This window comes from Desmodus rotundus, chromosome 2, assembly GCF_022682495.2.
Source record: "Desmodus rotundus isolate HL8 chromosome 2, HLdesRot8A.1, whole genome shotgun sequence".
Lineage (NCBI taxonomy): Eukaryota > Metazoa > Chordata > Mammalia > Chiroptera > Phyllostomidae > Desmodus > Desmodus rotundus.
In genome coordinates, this window is record NC_071388.1 from 164017731 (window position 1) to 164037904 (window position 20174).

At 37.6% G+C, this 20174-nt stretch overlaps 1 protein-coding gene across 2 annotated transcripts in view; it reads right to left on the minus strand.

The window, feature by feature from the left end:
• Nucleotides 1-20174, minus strand: part of PDE11A (phosphodiesterase 11A) — a 316746-nt gene that overhangs the window by 211072 nt on the left and 85500 nt on the right. For both annotated transcript variants that reach the window (XM_024561537.3, XM_045196309.2), the window contains exon 3: nt 5148-5237. In XM_024561537.3, the coding sequence (XP_024417305.2) occupies nt 5148-5237 (90 nt within the window). The remainder of the gene's footprint in view (nt 1-5147; nt 5238-20174) is intronic.

Below are 20174 nucleotides of genomic sequence, written 5' to 3' on the forward strand. Positions count from 1 at the left end.
AAGAATTTATGATTATTTTGACATATGTATATTTTCATAATTTTGTTTAATAACAGAGTCTTGAACTGCAAAACATAATTTAAGAATAGTTACAGTCCATATAATCCCATATAATTCCCACATACAGCTGTGTGTGTATAGAATCACGCACATATATATATGTATATATATGTATATATATATATATATGTGATTCTTTCCCATTTAGCTAATGACTACATGGTCCATATAGTCATTCATTATAGGCTTCTCCGCCACCCCCACACAGTTTTTCTGCAATGCAACTAGGATAAACCTAACATTTTATAAGTAATGAATACCTGTTTCTCTGATTTATCTCAGAAAATTACAAAGCATCTCTTCCTCACCATCAGGAAGAAATAGTTCATGGTCAAACTTAAGACTCATTTTCACTAATACACATCTCTCACAGAAGTCTGAAAGAATTATAGTGGTAAATGCTAATTAAGTTCCAGAGTCTTCCAAAAATATATATATAAAACCCCCATTAATCCTTCTGCACAAGAAGTACTGCTTCATCGCAATCTGTCCAGAAAAACATTTGAATGCTATTATATATATCAGGAAAGAAAACACCATTAAAACAGCAGGAAAAAAGAAAAAAACAAATTCTTACTTAAAAATTATACACTCCTTTGAAAAGAAAATTGTAATAACCTGTTATTTTACCCAGCTATTAGCTTGCAGTCTTTGCATTGAAATAATATTTACTTGCAGTTTTTCATTACATGGATATTTCCAGAAATTTAAGATTAGTGTGCTATGTACAGGTGGTAGATATTATGCTGCTATCAAAGAGCAATCAGAAAATTACACAGCCAGCGAACTGGCCAGAGCGTGCTTTATTCAACAGAATTTAATAAGATGTGCACTCTCAAGTCTGACACCTCACAAAAGGATTTCATGGGTTTTCAAACTCACATCTATTCAGGGAGATGGTGTTGATCATCATCCCAGGAACATGGCTAATTTCAACTTCAGCAATGAATTTGATTTGTCCTGAAATCATTTGAAAATTTCTTCTCTGAGTTTAATCAGGTGGAAAAGAATTTGAGTGAGTTAATGGCTCTATGAAATGAGTCTGGCTCACTGAGCATCTAAAAGAGGACCAAATATCCTGGGTAGTGTTTTCTCTAAAGAGAGCTGTGAAAGTGACTAAGGATTGTTCTATGACCCCAAAGTAAACAGAAACACCAGGAGGTGAAAAAAGTTTTAAGCGCTTCCTGACAATATGGCTTTGGGACAGCAAATCACTATAGAGGTCAGTGTGCAATAATTTCATATTCAAATATAACATCAAAGATGTGGCAATTGTCTGAATAATTACCAATAAAATCCCCTGTTATTAAGGGGAAACATTATTTCTGCAATCATGCAGGCTATTTCTTCAGATGGATCACATTAACCGAACAATTATTTAACTTTGCAATTTGTTGTGACTGCGTGGATAGGGCCTCTGGGACCCACACAAAAGAACATTTATCTCAAAGGAAAAACTCATTCTGTCTTGAGTCTTGCACTGACAAATCACATTATAGTAACTTTATTGTTTCTAATTAAAAATTGCTGCTGTACTAACAAGTAATAAAAGTTTTTCAAATAACGATGCGGTTGACCTCCAGAATAGGAGAAGAAGAGAAGAAAATCCGGATGATATGCAATTCAACAGACCCCAGAAGCCGTTCCCACACTTGAACACGCCCTGCTTCCTGACTTCACACGCATTTCCCGATCCTTCTTCCAGTGACTTTCTTTGCCCCGGGCCTCGTCCGTGGATCTCTTCCCTTCTCTTATCCACACATTGTCTCCCAGGTTAACCCACCTGACAGTCTAGTTTTAAATATCATCTCTATAGTTCCTAAATATTAATCTTGAATCCTGATCTCCCCAAAATTTAGATTACTTAACTGTTTTTGTATAGTCACCATACTGAATATTATGCCCCCACAATTTATTCATCTTACAATTGAAAATGTTTACACGTTGACTAGAATCTCTCCATTTGGCCCACACCCCAGCCTTGGCAACCATCCTTCTACTCTCTGTTTGTATGAGTTCTGCTTCTCATAGATCCGTCATGTAAGTGAGATCATACAGTATTTGTCTTTCTCTGTCTGACCTATTTCTCTTAGCACAGTGCCTTCAAGGTCCTCCATGTTGTCACAAGTGGCAGGATTTCCTTCTTTTTTATGGGCGGATGATATTCTATTGTGTATATATACTATAATTCCTTATGTACTCATCCATTAGTGGACACTTAGGCTGTTTTTATATCTGGGCTACTGTAAATAATGCTGCAAAGAACATGGGGAAGCAAATATCTCTGCAAGATAGTGATGTCATTTCCTTTGGATCTATTCCCAGCAGTGGGGTTGCTGGATTATATGGAAGTTCAATTTTTAACTGGGAGGAACCTCCATTCTGCTTTCCATGGTGGCTCTACCAATTTATATTCTCACACATGGTGCACAGGATTCCATTTTCTCCACATCCTCACTCATTTATTATCTCCTGTCTTCTGGATAAAATTCATTCTAATAGGTGTGAGGTGGTAACTTGTTGTGGGTTTGACTTCCATTTCCCTGGTAATTACTGATGATGAGCACCATTTCATGCACCAGTTGGCCATTATATGTCTTCTTTATGGGGGGAAATGTCTATTTAATGTTCTGCCATTTTTCAATTGGATTATTTGGGAGTTTTGCTGTTGAATTGTATATTTTGGATATTAATCCCATATCTAATGTACATGGTTTGTAAATATTTTCTCCCATTCCATAGGTGGCCTTTTAATTTTGTTGATTGTTTCTTTTGCTGTGTAGAAGCTTTTAAGCTTGGGGTTAACTTCACTTGTTTATTCTTGCTTTTATTGCTTGTGCTTTTGTGTCAGATCAAACAAAAAATCACTGCAGATTTCCCCCAATGTTTTCTTCCCAGAGTTTTACAGCTTCCAGTATTATCTTTAAGTCTTTAATCCATTTCAAGTTAACTTTTGTGATTGGTATAATAAGATAAGCATCCAATTTCATTCTTTTGCTTATGAATATCCAGTTTTCCCAACTGTGACCATTTACTGAGAAAGAATTATCTTTTTTCCATTAAGTATCCTTGGCTCCCTTCTCAAATGTATGTTGACTACATGTGCGTGGATTTATTTCTGGGCTCTAGATTCTATTCCACTGGTCTAGGTATCTGTTGCTGAGGCCAGCACCATAATGTTTTTATTACTATAGTGTAGTTTGAAATTAAGAAGTGTGATTGCCCCAGCTTTGTTCTTTTTCAGAACTGCTTTGGCTATTTGAGAGAGGAGGAAAGCCTCCTCTCTCTCTAGACAAGTGTTCTCTTGTGCCAGGGCCTTCGCATTTAATATTTCTACTGCCTGCAAAGCTCTTCTTAGATTTTTGTGTGGCTTTGCTCCTTCATTTAATCCAGGTCCACACTTAAATATTATCTCCTTATACAGACCTTCTTAATCACTCTCTGAAATAAGTGTCCTCCCCAACTATTCAACAGCACATCCCTATCCCTTTAACTCACTTAAGTTTTCTTTATAGCACTTATCACAACCTACACTATGTTATTTTTTGCTTGCTCATTTTATCTTTTGTTCCCACTAGAATAGCAAGCTCTCAGAGGGCAGGGACTTTGAACAGATAGTGTCTGAATAAATATTTGTTGAATGAGTAAATGAATTGTGCCATACATGAAAATGTAAAGATTAATAGTATATGAAGTGTCCCTTAAGGAGTTCATAATATAGTCAGAGAAGAGGGCCATTGATATTATACCATGTAATAAGTATCCATAATAGGACAATGGCAATACATACAAGGAAAAACAATAAACAAAGAAGGGAAGACTAAACAGAAGTCTCAGCTGGGTCCTGAAGGAAATTCAAGGCAAATTACACTGAGAGTCAAAAGGTGGACATGAGGCATGGGGGGTAGGTGGAGAAATGCGGGTAAAGGTATGAGAGAATGAAAAAAATAGATTGTCTTCTGGAAATCGGGTAATATATTGCTGGAGTGCCAAATGAAAGGAGAGGAATGGTGAGACACGGGGCTAAAGACGGAAACAGGATCCAAGCCAGAGAGAAGGTGTGGCGTGCTGTGCCGAAGACGATGGCTGTAGTAGCGAGCTGTGTTTGCTTGTGTACTGTGAGATACTCGTAAGTCATAATGCTTAGCGAGTGAGACTTTTCATCAATTTGACTACCAATTAATTGAGGGCTTTCAACCTTTTAGAACATCTTCTTATTAAATAGATTTCAAAGCTGTGACAGCAATTTCTCTACATTTAAAAGTATAGTGAGCCTCATATAATTAATCCCTATGTAATAATTTAGTATTTTTTGAGCATCTGTCTTTGGTTTTTCTTTTTTGTTTATTTTTAGAGAGAAAGGAGGGAGGGAGAAAGAGAGGGAGACAAACATCGATGAATGAGAGAAACATCAACTGGTTGCCTCCTACACACCCTAGCTGGGGCCCTAGACTACAACCCAGGCATGTGCCCTGACTGGGCATCGAACCAGTGACCTTTTGGTTTGTAGGCTGATGCTCAATCCACTGAACCACACAAGCCAGAGTATGGGTTTTTTTTTTTTTTAAGTACTAAACTTGTAGAGGTAATAAGACCCATCCTTATGTGTGTGTTTCTTTGTAGTCCTATAAAATAGTGTTTACATGTTGTCCAGTTATTTTCTGATAGTCCTCCAGAAAACCTTTCAGTTCAAACATCAAATTTTTGACGTAGGATGAAATCATTTGTAACATACCTGGCTTCTTAACAGAATTGAATTGTGAAAATATTACTAAATTGTGTTATTGTTTCAAAGCTATATGTAAGCAAGACTATATCTATTATCTTATAGTGTAGATGTGAAATTAATTTCCTTGTTAAGAGAAGGTGGTACTATTTCCTCCAAACAACAACAGAGAATTTGTATCCACTTCAATTTGGACTCATTGCTTAAAGGGATCTTCAACCATAGACTTGAAGGATTATAGAAATAAAAAAGGTTCCTGGACTATTCAAAGGTCATCTGCAGTTTTTAAAAGACATAATGACTCACAGACTCTAGAAAGACAGACTTTTGAGGCTTATCAGCCATGTTTCTTTTTACTCACCCTGCTTCTTTCATATTCTTTCCTTGAGGCGGCAAATACCTGAGCATTAGATATGGCGATTCCGCAAAACGGAAGATACATCTGCATAACCTGGGGACAAAGAGAATGTTAAGAATATTGAAACATCACAGAACCAAACTCCACATTTCCTGGCTACACCTGATTGCAATACTCTCTTTTCCACCACAGAAACTGAGCATGGAGTTGTTGATACTAGCAGCTTAACTTCAGAAGGGATATTTTTCAGCGCTAACTACCAGATGGTCTCAATCGAGCATTAGGTAAAGAGACAGTCACATCTATGAAGACAGAAAGTGAAGCAACAGATTTTGGTGGCTAAGATACAGGATCTGGGTCCAAATCATCTTTGTATGCCTCCTTTGAACAATGAAAAATGAATAAATGAATAAACTCTGATATATCTAGAATTTAAGGAAAGTGTCCACACTCAAATTTAGAGGTAGGCAGGGTCTAAGTCAATTTCTTTATATGCATGTATCTATAAGCAGGGATCTCAGCTTGATCCTACAACTCTGGCAGCTGCAGATTTTAGTATGCCTGTTCGGATAGGCCCAGTATGAACCTGGAGGCCAGAGAACCTAGGAGCTCCGTGCAAAAGAGCTCAAATTGTGTTCACTACTGTGCTGACATAAGTTGACATGAATGCAAGTTGGTGATATAGTCCTACAAAAGTCTGTTTGAAAAATGGCTGGGGATTCTTTAAAAGAGCTCTCCTCCTACGGGAAGAAACAGGTATGATGGGCCTGATCCTAACAAATAATTTCTCGTCACAGGCTGTATGTGTAGGGATTTTCCATACTTCCTGGAACTCTCCATCAAATTCAATTCCACAATCTCTAATTCCAGAGGAAGAGCGAATGTCACAGGTAAAAATCTAAAGCCTTATTTAGCTAAATCTTCATAAAGTATGTCATTGTGACAAGTGACATATTGTTGGGACTTCTCTAAAGCAGAGGGATAAGAGCATATTCTCTCTCTCTCTCTCTCTCTTTCTCACACACACACACACACACACACACACACACACACACACACACACACTATGATGTATGATGCAAGGCAAAGAGAAACAGCAGTTTCTACTATGCCCAAAAGAGGGCAGTGCAGTGCTCACAGTTGGGGGAGGGATGGGAGCAGCAAGAGCACACCTGCCCAGGGGCAGGCAGGCAGGAGACACTTCTGGGACACCCAGAAGAGAATTACCTGGAGTGAAAAGTGATTTGCAGAGGTCTTGAAGTGGACAAAAGATGAAGGGAAATTCACCTTCCTTATCATTTTTTCCCTACTAAAGTCTTGCTTTGACTACCTGGGCATACTTAACTCTGACCTGGGGTCCCTGAAAGTATTTCAGAATGTGTAGAAGCTAATACTGTGGCCTCAGTCTTAAAGAAGCGAGAAAAAAATCAGTGGGACTGCTATTAAGTAGAGGCAAAAAATCAATGGTTTCATTTTTACAGGTTTTTTTCAGGATAAATTCCTTCACTGAATTTTATTCAAAGTAAACGAATATTTAATGAGGACCTGCTATATGCCAGACACCCTCACTTCATTTCTTCAATTAAATTTCACATCAACTCCTCACGGAGGAACATTATGCACATTTTACACTCAGGAAACTCAGTAACGTGCTCAAACTCACACAGGAACTGAGGTTCATCTAATTCTACAATTGATGATCATGTCTACAACATGTCACCTTCTAGAACTAGATGTTATTTCTGTTGGCCCCTGTTGTCCTTCCTTACTACTCCCCCTCATGTCTTAAAAAGTTTGTCAATAAGTCATTATAAAGCTGTTAGCATAAAGCTGCCGATATTCTGCAGAACTTCCCTACCTTAGCCAGAATGGGACTGTTTTCAACATCACCTACACACACAGATAACACTTTCCTCACAGTTTTCTGTTTTTTCCCTCTGCAGTGGAGAAATCAACTGTGATCAAGGTGGAGGTGAGGAGGAGATATGGATTATTGAAATTAACTTTCCACCCTTCCTTCCTTTCTGTATTTACTTGCTCTCGGGAGCTAAATTTAAGGTGGTTTTTATAGGTCAAGCACATAGGAAGAAGAGAATGATCAAATAAACATGTGAAATGCTTTCTAATACATCACAGGCTTGCTTCAATTCATATCAATTTAATTCAATGTAATATCCTTATTTATTGAGATCCAAGCACTAAAAAGAATCTGAATTTCAAATCAGATGACCATTGTCCTTTATTTGGCTGTTCTGTGAGAAAGTTAACAAGTCATTTAAACCATCTACACTTACTTACTTATGTGTAAAATTCCTGGTTTTACTGGATAATCTTTCTGGTCCTTTTGGTTCTAATATTTGGTGATTCTATAATTCGAAGCATCAGTGAACTGGAATATTCTATTTGATAGAGAAAAATAATTCAGTAGTCATGCTCATATCTTATTCAAGATAATCATTTATAATAGTAATTGATAAAGTCCTTGGATATGATGTTAAGCATTTTATATGTACTATATCACTTGATCCTTAAAACTATGTAAATTATACTATTTATTCCATTTTTCAGACAAGAAAACTGAGGCTTTGTGAACTTATCCAAAGTTGTTCAAAGATAAATCTTCATGGGTATATCACATTTCTGCACATCTTAAAAACAAAGGTATTGGCTCTATCTTTCAAGGGTGTTTGTAGAGTGAACAGTCTTGAAAAAAGATAATGTCTTTTTGCTGAGCAAGAGCGGAATCACTATGTAGTATAAGTAAGGTAATGCCACCATCTGGAGCAGAGTTTAGGCCGGCTTGCTGTCCATTATAAAAGATTTGGGTTCCCTACATTTGAGGTTCCTCTCCTTTAACACATGCCCTGTGTAATCTGTATGATAATGTTACTGAAGATTTTATCCTAAGCTAGAACACCTGTTCACATATCATTAAGACTGTGTTTTGTTTTCATTTGTCCTATAGGCTTATATATATATATATAAACACAACAAAGTTTTTATAATTGTAAAATTAAAGTTTTTATAATTTAGTATTTATAATTGTAAGGTAAGCTTCCCAGGAACAGTTACTACAATCCATGTTAAATTTCTCTACTCCTTTTTTACACTGAGCCGGTTCCTATTGAATTATTTTTTCATTTCATTGATTCTTCCCTCTACTATATTAAATTTCCTTTATTTTAGTAATTAAGCTAGAAAAGTTATGTACACACTTAACAAAAACTAAATTTAACATCTTTAGCCTCCTTGCAAATAAGATAAGTATCTTGGAATATTTAACTCTCAACACTGTTTTTCTGGTATACATTTTAACTTTTTCTTTCTGTCTTGCATTGTTACTACAAATTGGACATTATTAGTAGTCAATGCTTATTGATATTTAACCATGTATTTAACAATTTTTTTCTCTTCATTCATTACATTATCTTTTTCTTTCTTCTGGATTAGTTTTCTTACTTTTTAAAAACAATCCTTTAGAACATTCTTTAGCACTGGTGGCAAATGGATTTGTTTTGTTTAGTATAAAAATATCTTTATTATATAATATTTTAAAAAGATAACTTAGCTGGGTATACAATTTTAGGTGACAGATATTTTTCTCTCAGTACGTAGAAGATATTATTCCCCTGTCATGTGCAGTTGATGCGGCTAAAAGGTCAGCTGTCAATCTAATTCTTTGTAGATTTTCCATCTTAGTCTCTGGAGGACCTCTTTGTGCATTTTGGTGGACAATTTATACTCTTCCAGCCTCAAAGAAAAGCTTAATGAATCACATAGATGTACACACACACACACACACACATATATCTACATATATCTATATATCTATCTACATATATATATAGTCCAGCACACATAATGCCCCTTTTTATTACAAAATCATAAGCGTGCAATTCTGTTATGTAACAACAGCACGCTCGAGCACGCCACACGACATTTCAGGTGAAATGTTCAACTTGCTGTCCATCTCGTGCAAGACATCCACACACCCTGCCAACCACATTCAAGCAGCCTTACTCCTGCCGGACCCTGTGTGTGTGTGTGCGCATGTGCGTGTGCACGTATAAAACTGCGTATGGAGGCAACATCATACCTTCATGACACATTGCAAACTCAGACGGGGCCTTTGCTTACAAAGCCAGTGATGTACCCTGTGTCATTCACTGGCACAGCAATTCAACACTCTGCGGCCAGACTGAACTCCATTACGAATATCCATATGACAATATAATCTATAGAATTTCTAAATAAATGTGCAGGATAAGCAAGCAAATACATTTTGAAAGCAGAGAGTAAGAAGCTGAAGCAGTAGGAAAATAGAAGATAATAAAAAACAAAATATTTTAATATCTTTTTTTCCATCTCAGTCCAACAGATGTCTTTAGAAAAAGATCTGCTACTCTATTCTGCTTTTTCTGAAGTCCCCCTCCTCCATGAAAAAAAACTAATTTGCCCTTTACCACCTAGTTTCCAAATGCCAAAAGGCTAAAAAGCCTTAACGATTAAGAAGCTAATGAGTCTGTACACCCTTGTGCAGCACTTTTCAGCTTGAAAGCACTTTATGAACATTGGCTAATTAATCTTTACAACATCCTACACAGAAAGGGAGTTAAACCAAAGTCATTAAACAGTGTGAGAAAGTCACTTTAGCCCAGGAAATTCATGAAAAGTATCACTAATAAGCATAAAATGTGAGCACTGGGACTTTCCATCAATGTCCTAAAAAAAGACAGTAGGCACCAAGCCTTTGCAAACTTACACACACCGCAGAGCAGGCTATTAAAACCCCATGATCTGGTCTGCTCCAGTTATATATCATTGAAGAACACTGGGCATCTACACTAGAGATTCAGTGAGGGGCCTGGGACCACCCTCTTTATGGACCCCACTCCGGAAGGCAAAGCTCCTTAAAGAGTCACATTGCTGTCAGCCAAATTAATGGGTGAGAGAAGGTTTTTCCCCACCATTTTAAAACATCTCCTTCCTCCATAAAAATCCTGAGGTTTGGCTCTGGAGTCCCTTCTGCCCTCAGGCATTAACAGTTAGGCAAAGCTTTACGGATTTGGGCCCCACTGACCGGGAACTGGTGATGTTATCAAAATATAGAAGTAGTCACATTGTCTTCGAATAATGAAACATTTCCCACATCTTTTAGAAATAGACTATTAGAAATGGTAAAAAAAAAATGTGTTTGAAGTTTTCCAGACTCCAGAAGAAATTCCTGCTTCCAGAGGTATAGTTTGGTTCCTCACAATAGGCTGGATTTTATTTCAAGAAACAGGGTCATAAATGAATCTTGTCAGCTCACACCAAAGTATGTGCTCTTGGCTAAAGCATGCCTGTTTCTAACAGTGTTGTCCCCTTTTGAAGAAAACAGTCTCCAAAAAATACACAGAGATAAAGTACCACATTTGTTCTTAAAAAACATTGGCATACAATAGATGATCCAATTACATACTCTGTAATGCCCACTTTAAGAAGTAACATTCTAAAGAAAATGGGGAGATTTCTTTACAAAAGCTGAGGGAGAGCAAGAAGGAAAATAAAGGAAAAGGAGAAGCTCACTCATCTTCCACTCTCCCTTCTTAGGAGAGGGGCATGTAGGTGTTTGTGCTTCTGCCCCTGGGCATCAAAGCTGGGACCCCAGAAGAAATGGAATGACACCCTCGCACTATTCTTACCCTTCTCCTTGAAGCTAGCATTGACTAAAGTATCCCCAAGAGGCCAAGCTTACCCAAAGGTAGAAAAGCTGAGTAAGTAGCCTTGTAAGTAACAAGCAGTCTTGAAGCATCAATACCTACTCTGACTTTTTACAGGCTCTGGATCTGCTTTTACAGGCTCTGGAACACTTAAATCATGCAACTACTAGTCATATCACCCAATAACTTTATTTATTTTCAAAAGATTGTATTTATTTATTTTTAGAGAGAGGGGAAGGAAGACAGTAAACATGAACTGGTTGCTCTCGCATGTTCCCAGACCTGGCCTGAAACCCAGGCACGTGCCCTACTAGGAACTGAACCAGCTACCCTTTCGGTTCACAGGCTGGTGCTCGATCCACTGAGCTACACCAGCCAAGGCCAATAACTTTATTTCGAATTGGCATACCCCCAGCTCCTGAGACTTTAGAAAAATAACCCTCTCATGTCCAGAGGCAATTTAAATTTCCACCCTCTTAATCAGACACTCCATGGAAGGAAAAACCTTGAGAGAACCCATTTCAGGAGCCATATCCTCAGATAACTTGTATTTTTTTTCTCATCATAGATTTCAACAACAGCAAAAAAGTACTCATATTTCTATGACTCAGGAGTAACCCCTACTGACATTTTGGAGACTATCATTCAAGTTTTCCTGTCTCTTTCTCCCTTCACATAAACACATATAGGCTAATCCTATATATAATATCTTTTAGTTTTTGTAACTAGTTATCAGTGATTATGACTAATTTCTATGGATGCAAAATATTTCATTGTATAGTCCAGAAAAAGAAAATTTACACTGTAAGAAATAAGCTTAGTGTTTGCTTGGGTTCGTGGTGGTAATGGGATTACAGTAGTCCCACCTTACCCTCGGGGGTATGTCGTAAGACCCCCAGTGGATGCCTGAAACCACACATAGTACCAACCCTATATATGCTGTGCTTTTTCTTATGCATACCTATAATAAATTGTTATTTATAAATTGGGCACAGTAAGAGATTACCAACATTAACTAATAATAAAATAGAATAATGACAACAATATTCTGTAATAAAAGCTATGTGAATGTGGTCTTGCTCTCTAAAATATCTTATTATACTGCACTCACCCTTCTTCTCGTGGTGTGAGGTGATACAGTGCCTCTGTGAGGAGATGAAGTGAGGGCAGTGACGTAGGCACTGAGATGTAGCATTGGGCTACAGTAAGGGTTACCTGAGCACCAACGCTGCGATAACGGGAGAGTCCATCTGACGCCCAAGACGTGCTAAGTGACTGTGGGGCGGGCGGCTACACGGTATGGGGATGCTCACAGAAGGGTGATTCACATCCCCAGACACAGTGGGATGGGGTGAGGTTTCATCGCGCGATGCTGAGCGGTGCACAATTTAAAACATATGAATTGTTTATTTCTGAAATGTTCTGTTTAATATTTTCAGACCATAGTTAATTGTTAACTGAAGCCGTGCAAGGCGACAGTACAGATAAGGGGGAGTACTGTAGTACCTTAAACTCAGCATTCCAAACAAAGTGTGCCATCTCAATACCCCTCCCCTCCTGAAGAAAGAGAGCTTGCTCCTCCAAACTGCCCGGTATGTGCCAGATGAGAAACTGGTGTTGAAATTACCCGGTTCCAAACCCTTGAAGTTATCTTTGATTGCTATTCATGTATGGGCACAAGCAAGTCAGCTATTAGGCAGCTTTTGAGGCCTGCATCCCCATACTCCTGTTTCTCTGGCCCAGCACTGCCATCCCTCACCATCTGCGGGTTATTGTAATAGTAACTGAGACCATCTCATACTTGTAATGTACCCAAGAATTCACTAACCTTGGTTTTCCGACTAGAAAAGTCATACACTTAGACACGCTGGCTACCCGTCCCAATGTGCGTGCCTTGTTGTCACAATTAAAGAATGTAAGAAATAATAGAAATCCCTTGTGCACATTAAAAAGTAGGGATTTTTTTCAAACTACTTTTGTGTGAGCATTTTTATATCACATACAGAATGGTTTAAAATCTCATTAGGAGCTCAACAGAAAATATCTCCAATATTTAATACTATGGCTTGGTATTTTATAGATGATTATGGAAGATATGTAAAAATAGTGAGGAAATATAAAATTGCTATTCAGAGAAACACGAGACCCAGAGGGGATTCTTCTACTTACATATCTTTTTTTCCCAAAAATAATTCATCATCAAAATGCAATGCCAATGACATGGATAATAAACCATAGTATTTTTTAATTTCCAGCAATATTCTCCAGTGGAGAAGAAACACAGAAGGCTATGAAAAACATGCTTAGAGCATTAATATTTAGCTAACATAATAGGACCCTAAAATGAGTATTATAAATGTAAAAGCCTGGCCAAATCCCTATGTTGTATCTATGCAACTAAAACACAGAATTTGTACCTAGTAATTTCAGGACGTTCTTAACAGACATCCTTGAAGACAGAGAGGGCTTGCGGTTTGACTTGACAACAAACAGAACTTTAGGAAGGATTAATCATTACTGCCAGAGTAGAGTATAAATCCTAAGAAGCAAGAAGCAGCTTTCTAGGAGGGACATCATGTAATTCAGTAAGTTTCTCATTCTGTATCTTGGAGCAGTCTACCTAACAAGCAAAGAGGCTTTAAAGCCAAAATGCTTTATTGGCCCCGCCCACACCTCCCACTTTTCACCCATCAGTGTGTCAGCAATGCAGAGTCTCACCACTTCCTTTACTGCTGTTTCTTTTCATAACTCAAATACTTATGATAAGGGACAAATTCCATATAAAGTAAGCAAAGAGCACAAAATTATAAACCCAAAGAATGCAGAAGGAAGGAATTAATCTTTTAAAAAGCTGAAAATAACAACTGGGAAAACAACTAGTAAAATTGATAACTTAGAAATGGTTCTTGTGGGAGAAAAGCAGTAAAACAAATCACTAGCTACTTTAATCAGAGAAAAAACTCACTAATATAATCACAGCTACAGAAGAGAATTAAAAGAATCATAATAAACTTTTTTGTACAATATTAAGCTTATGAGTTTGAAAATCAGATGAAATCATGTGACATTTTTAAAATTTGAAATGTATTTTTATTTTATTTTTTCTCACTTTTTAAAAATTTTTGCTCAAGTACAGTTGCCTCTATTTTCCCCCGCACCACTCCCCACCTCAGCCATCCCCACCTCCCATCCTCGATCCTACTTTCCTTTGGCTTTGTCCATGTGTCCTTTACACATATTCCTTGATGACCTTTCCTTCTTCTCCCCCACCCCGTTATCCCCTCCCACCTCCCCTCTGGTTACTGTCAGTTTGTTCTTTATTGCAATGTCTCTAGTAATATTTTGCTTGCTTTTTTGTTTTGTTAATTAGGTTCTACTTATAGGTGAGATCATATGGTATTTGTCTTTTACCGCCTGACTTCTCATGGGTCAGAATGGCCATCATAAACAAATCAACAAACAATAAATGCTGGCGAGGTTGTGGAGAAAAGGGAACCCTAGTGCACTGTTGGCGGGAATGCAGACTGGTGAGGCCGCTGTGGAAAACAGTATGGAATTTCCTCAGAAAACTAAAAATGGAACTGCCCTCTGAACTGGCAATTCCACTGCTAGGATTATACCCTAAGAACCCTGAAACACCAATTCAAAAGAACCTATGCACCCCAATGTTCATAGCAGCACAATTCACAATAGCCAAGTACTGGAAGCAACCTAAGTGCCCATCAGTAAATGAGTGGATAAAAAACTATTTTTTTACTTTACACAATGGAATACTATGCAGCAGAAAGAAAGAAGGAGCTCCTACCCTTTGTGACAGCATGGGTGGAACTGGAGAGCATTATGTTAAGTGAAATAAGCCAGGCGGTGAAAGGCAAATACCATATATGATCTCACTTATAAGTGGAACCTAATTAACAAAACAAATAAGCCATCAAAATATAACCAGAAACATTGAAATAAAGAACAAACTGATAGTAACCAGGGGGGAGGTAAGAGGGGGATAATGGGGGAAAGAAAGGGAAGGGTCATCAAGGAACACGTATAACAGACCCATGGACAAAGCCAAAGGGGGGAAGTATTGAGGTTGGGAGGTGGGGATGGATGGAGCAGGGGAAAGTGGTGGCGGGAAAATGGAGACAACTGTACTTGAACAACATTAAAACAAATGCAAAAATAAAGAAAGGCAAAACAAACTGGGAAAAATTATTTGCAATGTTTATAATATGTGTGAATATTCTAAATAAGGAAGGAATGCTCTCAAATCAATCAGAAAAATATCCTCATAAAAATGATCAAAAGATGTAAAAACAAAAGAAAAAAACACATGTAACTTAAAAAAATTGTGTAATGTTTAGTACACTAATCATCAAAGAAATATAAATTAAAATAACAATGAGTTATCCCGTATCTCCTAGAATATTGACAAATATAATTAAAACTAATAAGGGGCTCAAAATAATGTGGAGAAACAGGCATTTCTTGAGGTAGATTAATTGGTGCAGCATTTCTGGCGAAGTTTTGCAAAATGTATCAAATGTCTTAAAATGTGCAGGTGTTTGTCCTTTAAATCCCATTTTTAGAAATTTATTTTAAGAAAATGATCAGGCAGGTTTACTCAAATGTTCTCATGTCTTACCAGGAGCAAATTATAAGGCCTAAAACATATATTCAGGAAGAGAGCTCTTGAAGAAAAGAAAGAATATTATGAAAAATAATCAGTTATAAAAATGAATATTCATTTAGAATAAGGAAAGAAATAATAATATATTACAAATTTTAAAATGTTGACAAATACCACAAGTATCACAACATCCAGAAAAATAACATATTTATATTAACTTTCCTGAAGTTTTGACAGCATTCATTTCGATAACCACTGCATATGACTCGTTTTTAAATATTATTTTTCTGTGTGTGTACAGAATAATCAGACTTTTCTTGCATGGTCAATAAAAATTTGTTTTATATTATTGATGGTTATGATGTTTAATACATACAAGTTCACCCAGAGGCACATTTCCTATTTGCAGTACTAATGGAGGTTTGTGGCCTACAAACGTAAGAATTCTGATAAATTATATTTTGCATAATTTCCCCAGAACAGTGATAAAGAAAAGTGTGTTAACATTGTATTTATGCTGCGTTACTGAGTGTGCCCCTAAGAGATCTTGTGCTGGGGTTAGGCATCTATCAAAACTAAATTTTACACATCTGATGACTGGAAGAATTTGCCATAGACTAGCTTCTGGCTCCATGAATTTTAAGTTTTGTTTCTCCTCTACTGTGCTGACTTCCAAGTCCACATGCTGTGGAATACATTTGTATCACACTGTGACCTCTGGCCTTGCATCTTCATGCCAGGATGCTGAGTGAGCTGGGATACTGGGTGGAAGAGTATTCACGACAACGTGAGCCCAGCAACAACTTAACTCTACACAGAAGGTATGAACACCACACAAATATACCTCACTAAATTAAAACTGAATGCATCCCCATCCTAACTCCTTCCTCAACTAGGTCCCAGCAATGTTTGTGATCCTGCAGCAACACTTGGCAACAGCAAAGCACAGCAGACGGGAAGTTAGGAGGGAAAAAAGAGAGAGTGAACCCAAATAAATACCATTAAAACATCTTACATTTGCTAACCTTACAAAACTTCGCTCCTTCTCATCTTATTTTGCAGAAATTTTTTTTTCCATCTGACTGTTACTTGTTAGAGTTCCTCCAGGCTTGATCCTGGGACTTTCTATGTCACTCTCTTCTCATCCTAGGAAATCTTATCTGCAATACTGGATTAAATTATTATCAACATGCTTAGGATCCCAAAATTTATATTTCTGACCCAGAGTTCTTAGAGCCCTAGAGCCAGCTGCTTACTTAACATTTTCACTCAGATGCCTCAAAAGCAACTCAAATACCTTTTCCAAGATAGAACTCACAATTGACCACCCTCGACAACACATTTCTCTTCCAAGAGGAAGGTAGTGTCCCAGTGAAGGCACCACCTTTCAAACAAGGGCTAAATCCAAAAGCCTAGGAGCCATGCCCCATACCCAACACATCACCACATCTATCCATTTTACCTGTTATCTCTCAACATTGTCTGCTTCCCTTCATCCTCACATCCCACTCCCTCACCTTCACCTCCATCCAAGCTCCCCTCATGGCTCTCCCATGTTTTCCTGCTGCCGAAAGGACTTGGCATTCAAAGCCCTCCACAATCTGACCCCCATGTACTTTTCTGGACTCATATTGCAGAACTCTTCTCCTTCCACATCCCTTGTATCCTACCACAGTACATTGTTCATTCCTCTGCATAATAAGATTTTATACCTTTTTCATTGTGTATTACTATTCCCTCACTCTAGAATGTTCTTGCCTTCTTTGTCCACCTGTCAAACTCTACTTATTTTACAAATACCAGGTCAAATTTCATCTCAGTGTAATCTTTCTGGACCTACTATTTTCTCTCTGCCACCTTCTCCACTCCATCAAACCACTAACTGGCACATCAACACTTTTATAGCTCTTTGTACAATGCATACCATTTGTAGTCAATTTTTATCAATGTCTATCACCTGGATAGATTGTGAATTGTTTGAGGGCTCAGACAATGGCTTACTCATCTTTGTGTCTTTCTGCCACTTGGCACAGGGCCTAGGATAAGGTAAGACCTCAATATATGTTTTCACAGCACACCTTTGAGACTCTCTGTTACAAGTGAACAACATCCCAACTGGATCTGGCATAAGCAGGAAAAAGACATTTATTTGTCTACATAACAAAAAGGAGTAGAACTAGCTCCAGCAGGTCCTGGGTTAAAGCTCGAATGAGGTCATAAAATGGTGCCCCTAAGCACCTCATATCTGAGCTTTCCTCCACGCGGGCTTTATTCTCAAGAACTGCATTAGTTCTAGACTGTCCTGAAAGGTGAGATTTCAGGGGTGCAGAGACAGTATCTTTCCCCTGACAAAAATGCTGAGCCTGGTCCTCAGTGGCCCAAATTGGGTTATGTGGTTACTGCTACACCCATTCTTGAGGTCAAAGAAAACCAGTCCTCTAGGTCGATACTGAGCCAAGTGGCCATCGTTGTGCTTGGGGTAGGAACAAAGATTGAGAATGAATAGGGTAGTGATGCAGAGGAAAATCGAAGGCCCACTACCAAGATCTTGAAGTCCCAAAATAGTAAGTGTACACAAGTAATTTAGAAAATTCTTGGGGTAAATTATCATTAGCCTTCCTTTCAGACAAAATCTTCATTGTTACTTGATTTATTTAAAATTTCATGAAATTTGAAATCTAACCCTAAAAATATTACTGGATTCTTAAGAGTATTAGGTTATTAGTTTGATGTTTCTGAACATTCAATCTAGCACATAGTGGCTACTCAAACAATAGATATTGAATAAATGAAAGAACAACTTAATAAATAACACAGTCTAGTCCTGGCCAGGTAGCTCAGATGGTTAGAGTGTCATCCCAATAAACCAAGGTTGCAGGTTTGATTCCCAGTCAAGGCACATATAAGAATCAAACAATGAATCAATGAAAGCATAAATAAATAAGTGGAACAACAAATTGATGTTTCTTTCTCTCTCGCTCTCTCTCTCTCTCCCCCTTCCTCTTTCTCTCTAAAATCAATAACTAAAAATAAAAAAATTAAAAATAACATAATCTATAAATAATATCTAAAAGAATATATGGAAATGTCACACATAAATACATACATTAACCACGACAAGTAATACAGAGGTCTGCTTTATCCTAAAGTGCAATTCATTATTCAGCAACTGACCAAGTGGGACATAACTTGTGTTTGCTTAAAAAAAAAACAAACCTGCAGATTTTCTTCATCTCCCTCCTCTCTTCTTTAAAAGAAAATTCATAGAATAAGCCGTTGCTTTAAATTCTTGTCTTCACTAAAATCAACTGTAATATGATCATGTATGAACCGAAATTGTGTTTTGGGCTTACAGCTATATATTACAGCATCCACGACCATAATCAAATCAGAGCCTAGCTCAAGCTCACACTGCAGCAATGCTAACTACCAAGTAGAGTTCTGCCTGCACTAAAAGCAATAATGCTACTTGTTTTGGTCTTAAAGGGCAGAAATTTTCCTTTCCAGTGTATCTGGCAGACCTAGATTGATTTCATGACCGCTATAATGCTTATCCATTGCCCATGAATGACAGTCAGACATGGCTGTCAGCTCAAAGAGTTTGTAAGGTGCAATGTCAAGTTAGGGACAGAGAGTGAACTCCTTGATTCCAGAGCCAATGTTGTGTTCATTTCACTGTCCCTTTGAAAGAGGGCACAATATCTGACACAAAATTTTCTCAAGAAATAATTATTGAATATATGTGTCTTTATGGTCTAGTCTAATATGTATCTTCATGTTCTGTCTGCTGTTAGGCTTTCTTTCAAGCACAGTCCTTCACCAAGAGAGGGTATAGTGCCAGTCTCCTCGTGCACGCACCGCCACCAGGAAGCTTAGGGGGCAGAGGAGGGTTGTAGTGGACAAAGGAACAGCTTTTAGGTTTTATCAACTTTTCTTGCTTTGAGGAAGAATAAGGGAGTGGCACCAGTTTTCTCTGGATCTATATCAATGTACAATATTAATGAAGATAATAGAAACCAAACAAACACACACTCTCTGGTTTGGAGGCCACATTTGGGGAAGCCATTCTTTAGTCCACTGAGAGTCTTCACTGCTGGGCAGCAAGATAAAAATGAAATGACTATTTAGTAACTGTACTAACCATAAGAAATGAAGACTACTATATTTTAAATAGCCTTATCTTAAAATTGCATTTCAAAGACTGCATCAGTAGTTCAAAGCCTGTAGGATGAACTTGAAGCTTCACCTACCTATACAAGGAGAAGACTCTTGTTTCAATTCGTAATTCCTGTGAAGTGGCTTCTGTGGTTTACTTTCTCTTTCTTTTAACATCTGGATGCTTGATGTTTTCTTGGGTTTATTTTACACTTAATCACAATTAAATTACTTTAGGAGGTTGTGTGTGGGTGAATGTAGGGGGTATGGGGAGGGAGAGCTAATTTTGTAGGTGAACAAATTTCGTTAAGAATTTCATTAAGCTTTCCACTCCCCAATCTGACCACCCAGCACAGAAATCACAGGGCACAGTGTCTTCCAGTCTGCTTTATATGGGAATCCAAAGACAGCGGTAATATATGTAAATAGGGGTAACTGCTACTTGAACAATAATTCCACTTTTGTACAAGTTAGTTACTTAATAGGCCACAGTTCCAGGATAAATATGATTATAATGAATAAAATATACTCCATGACAAGAAATCAATATGA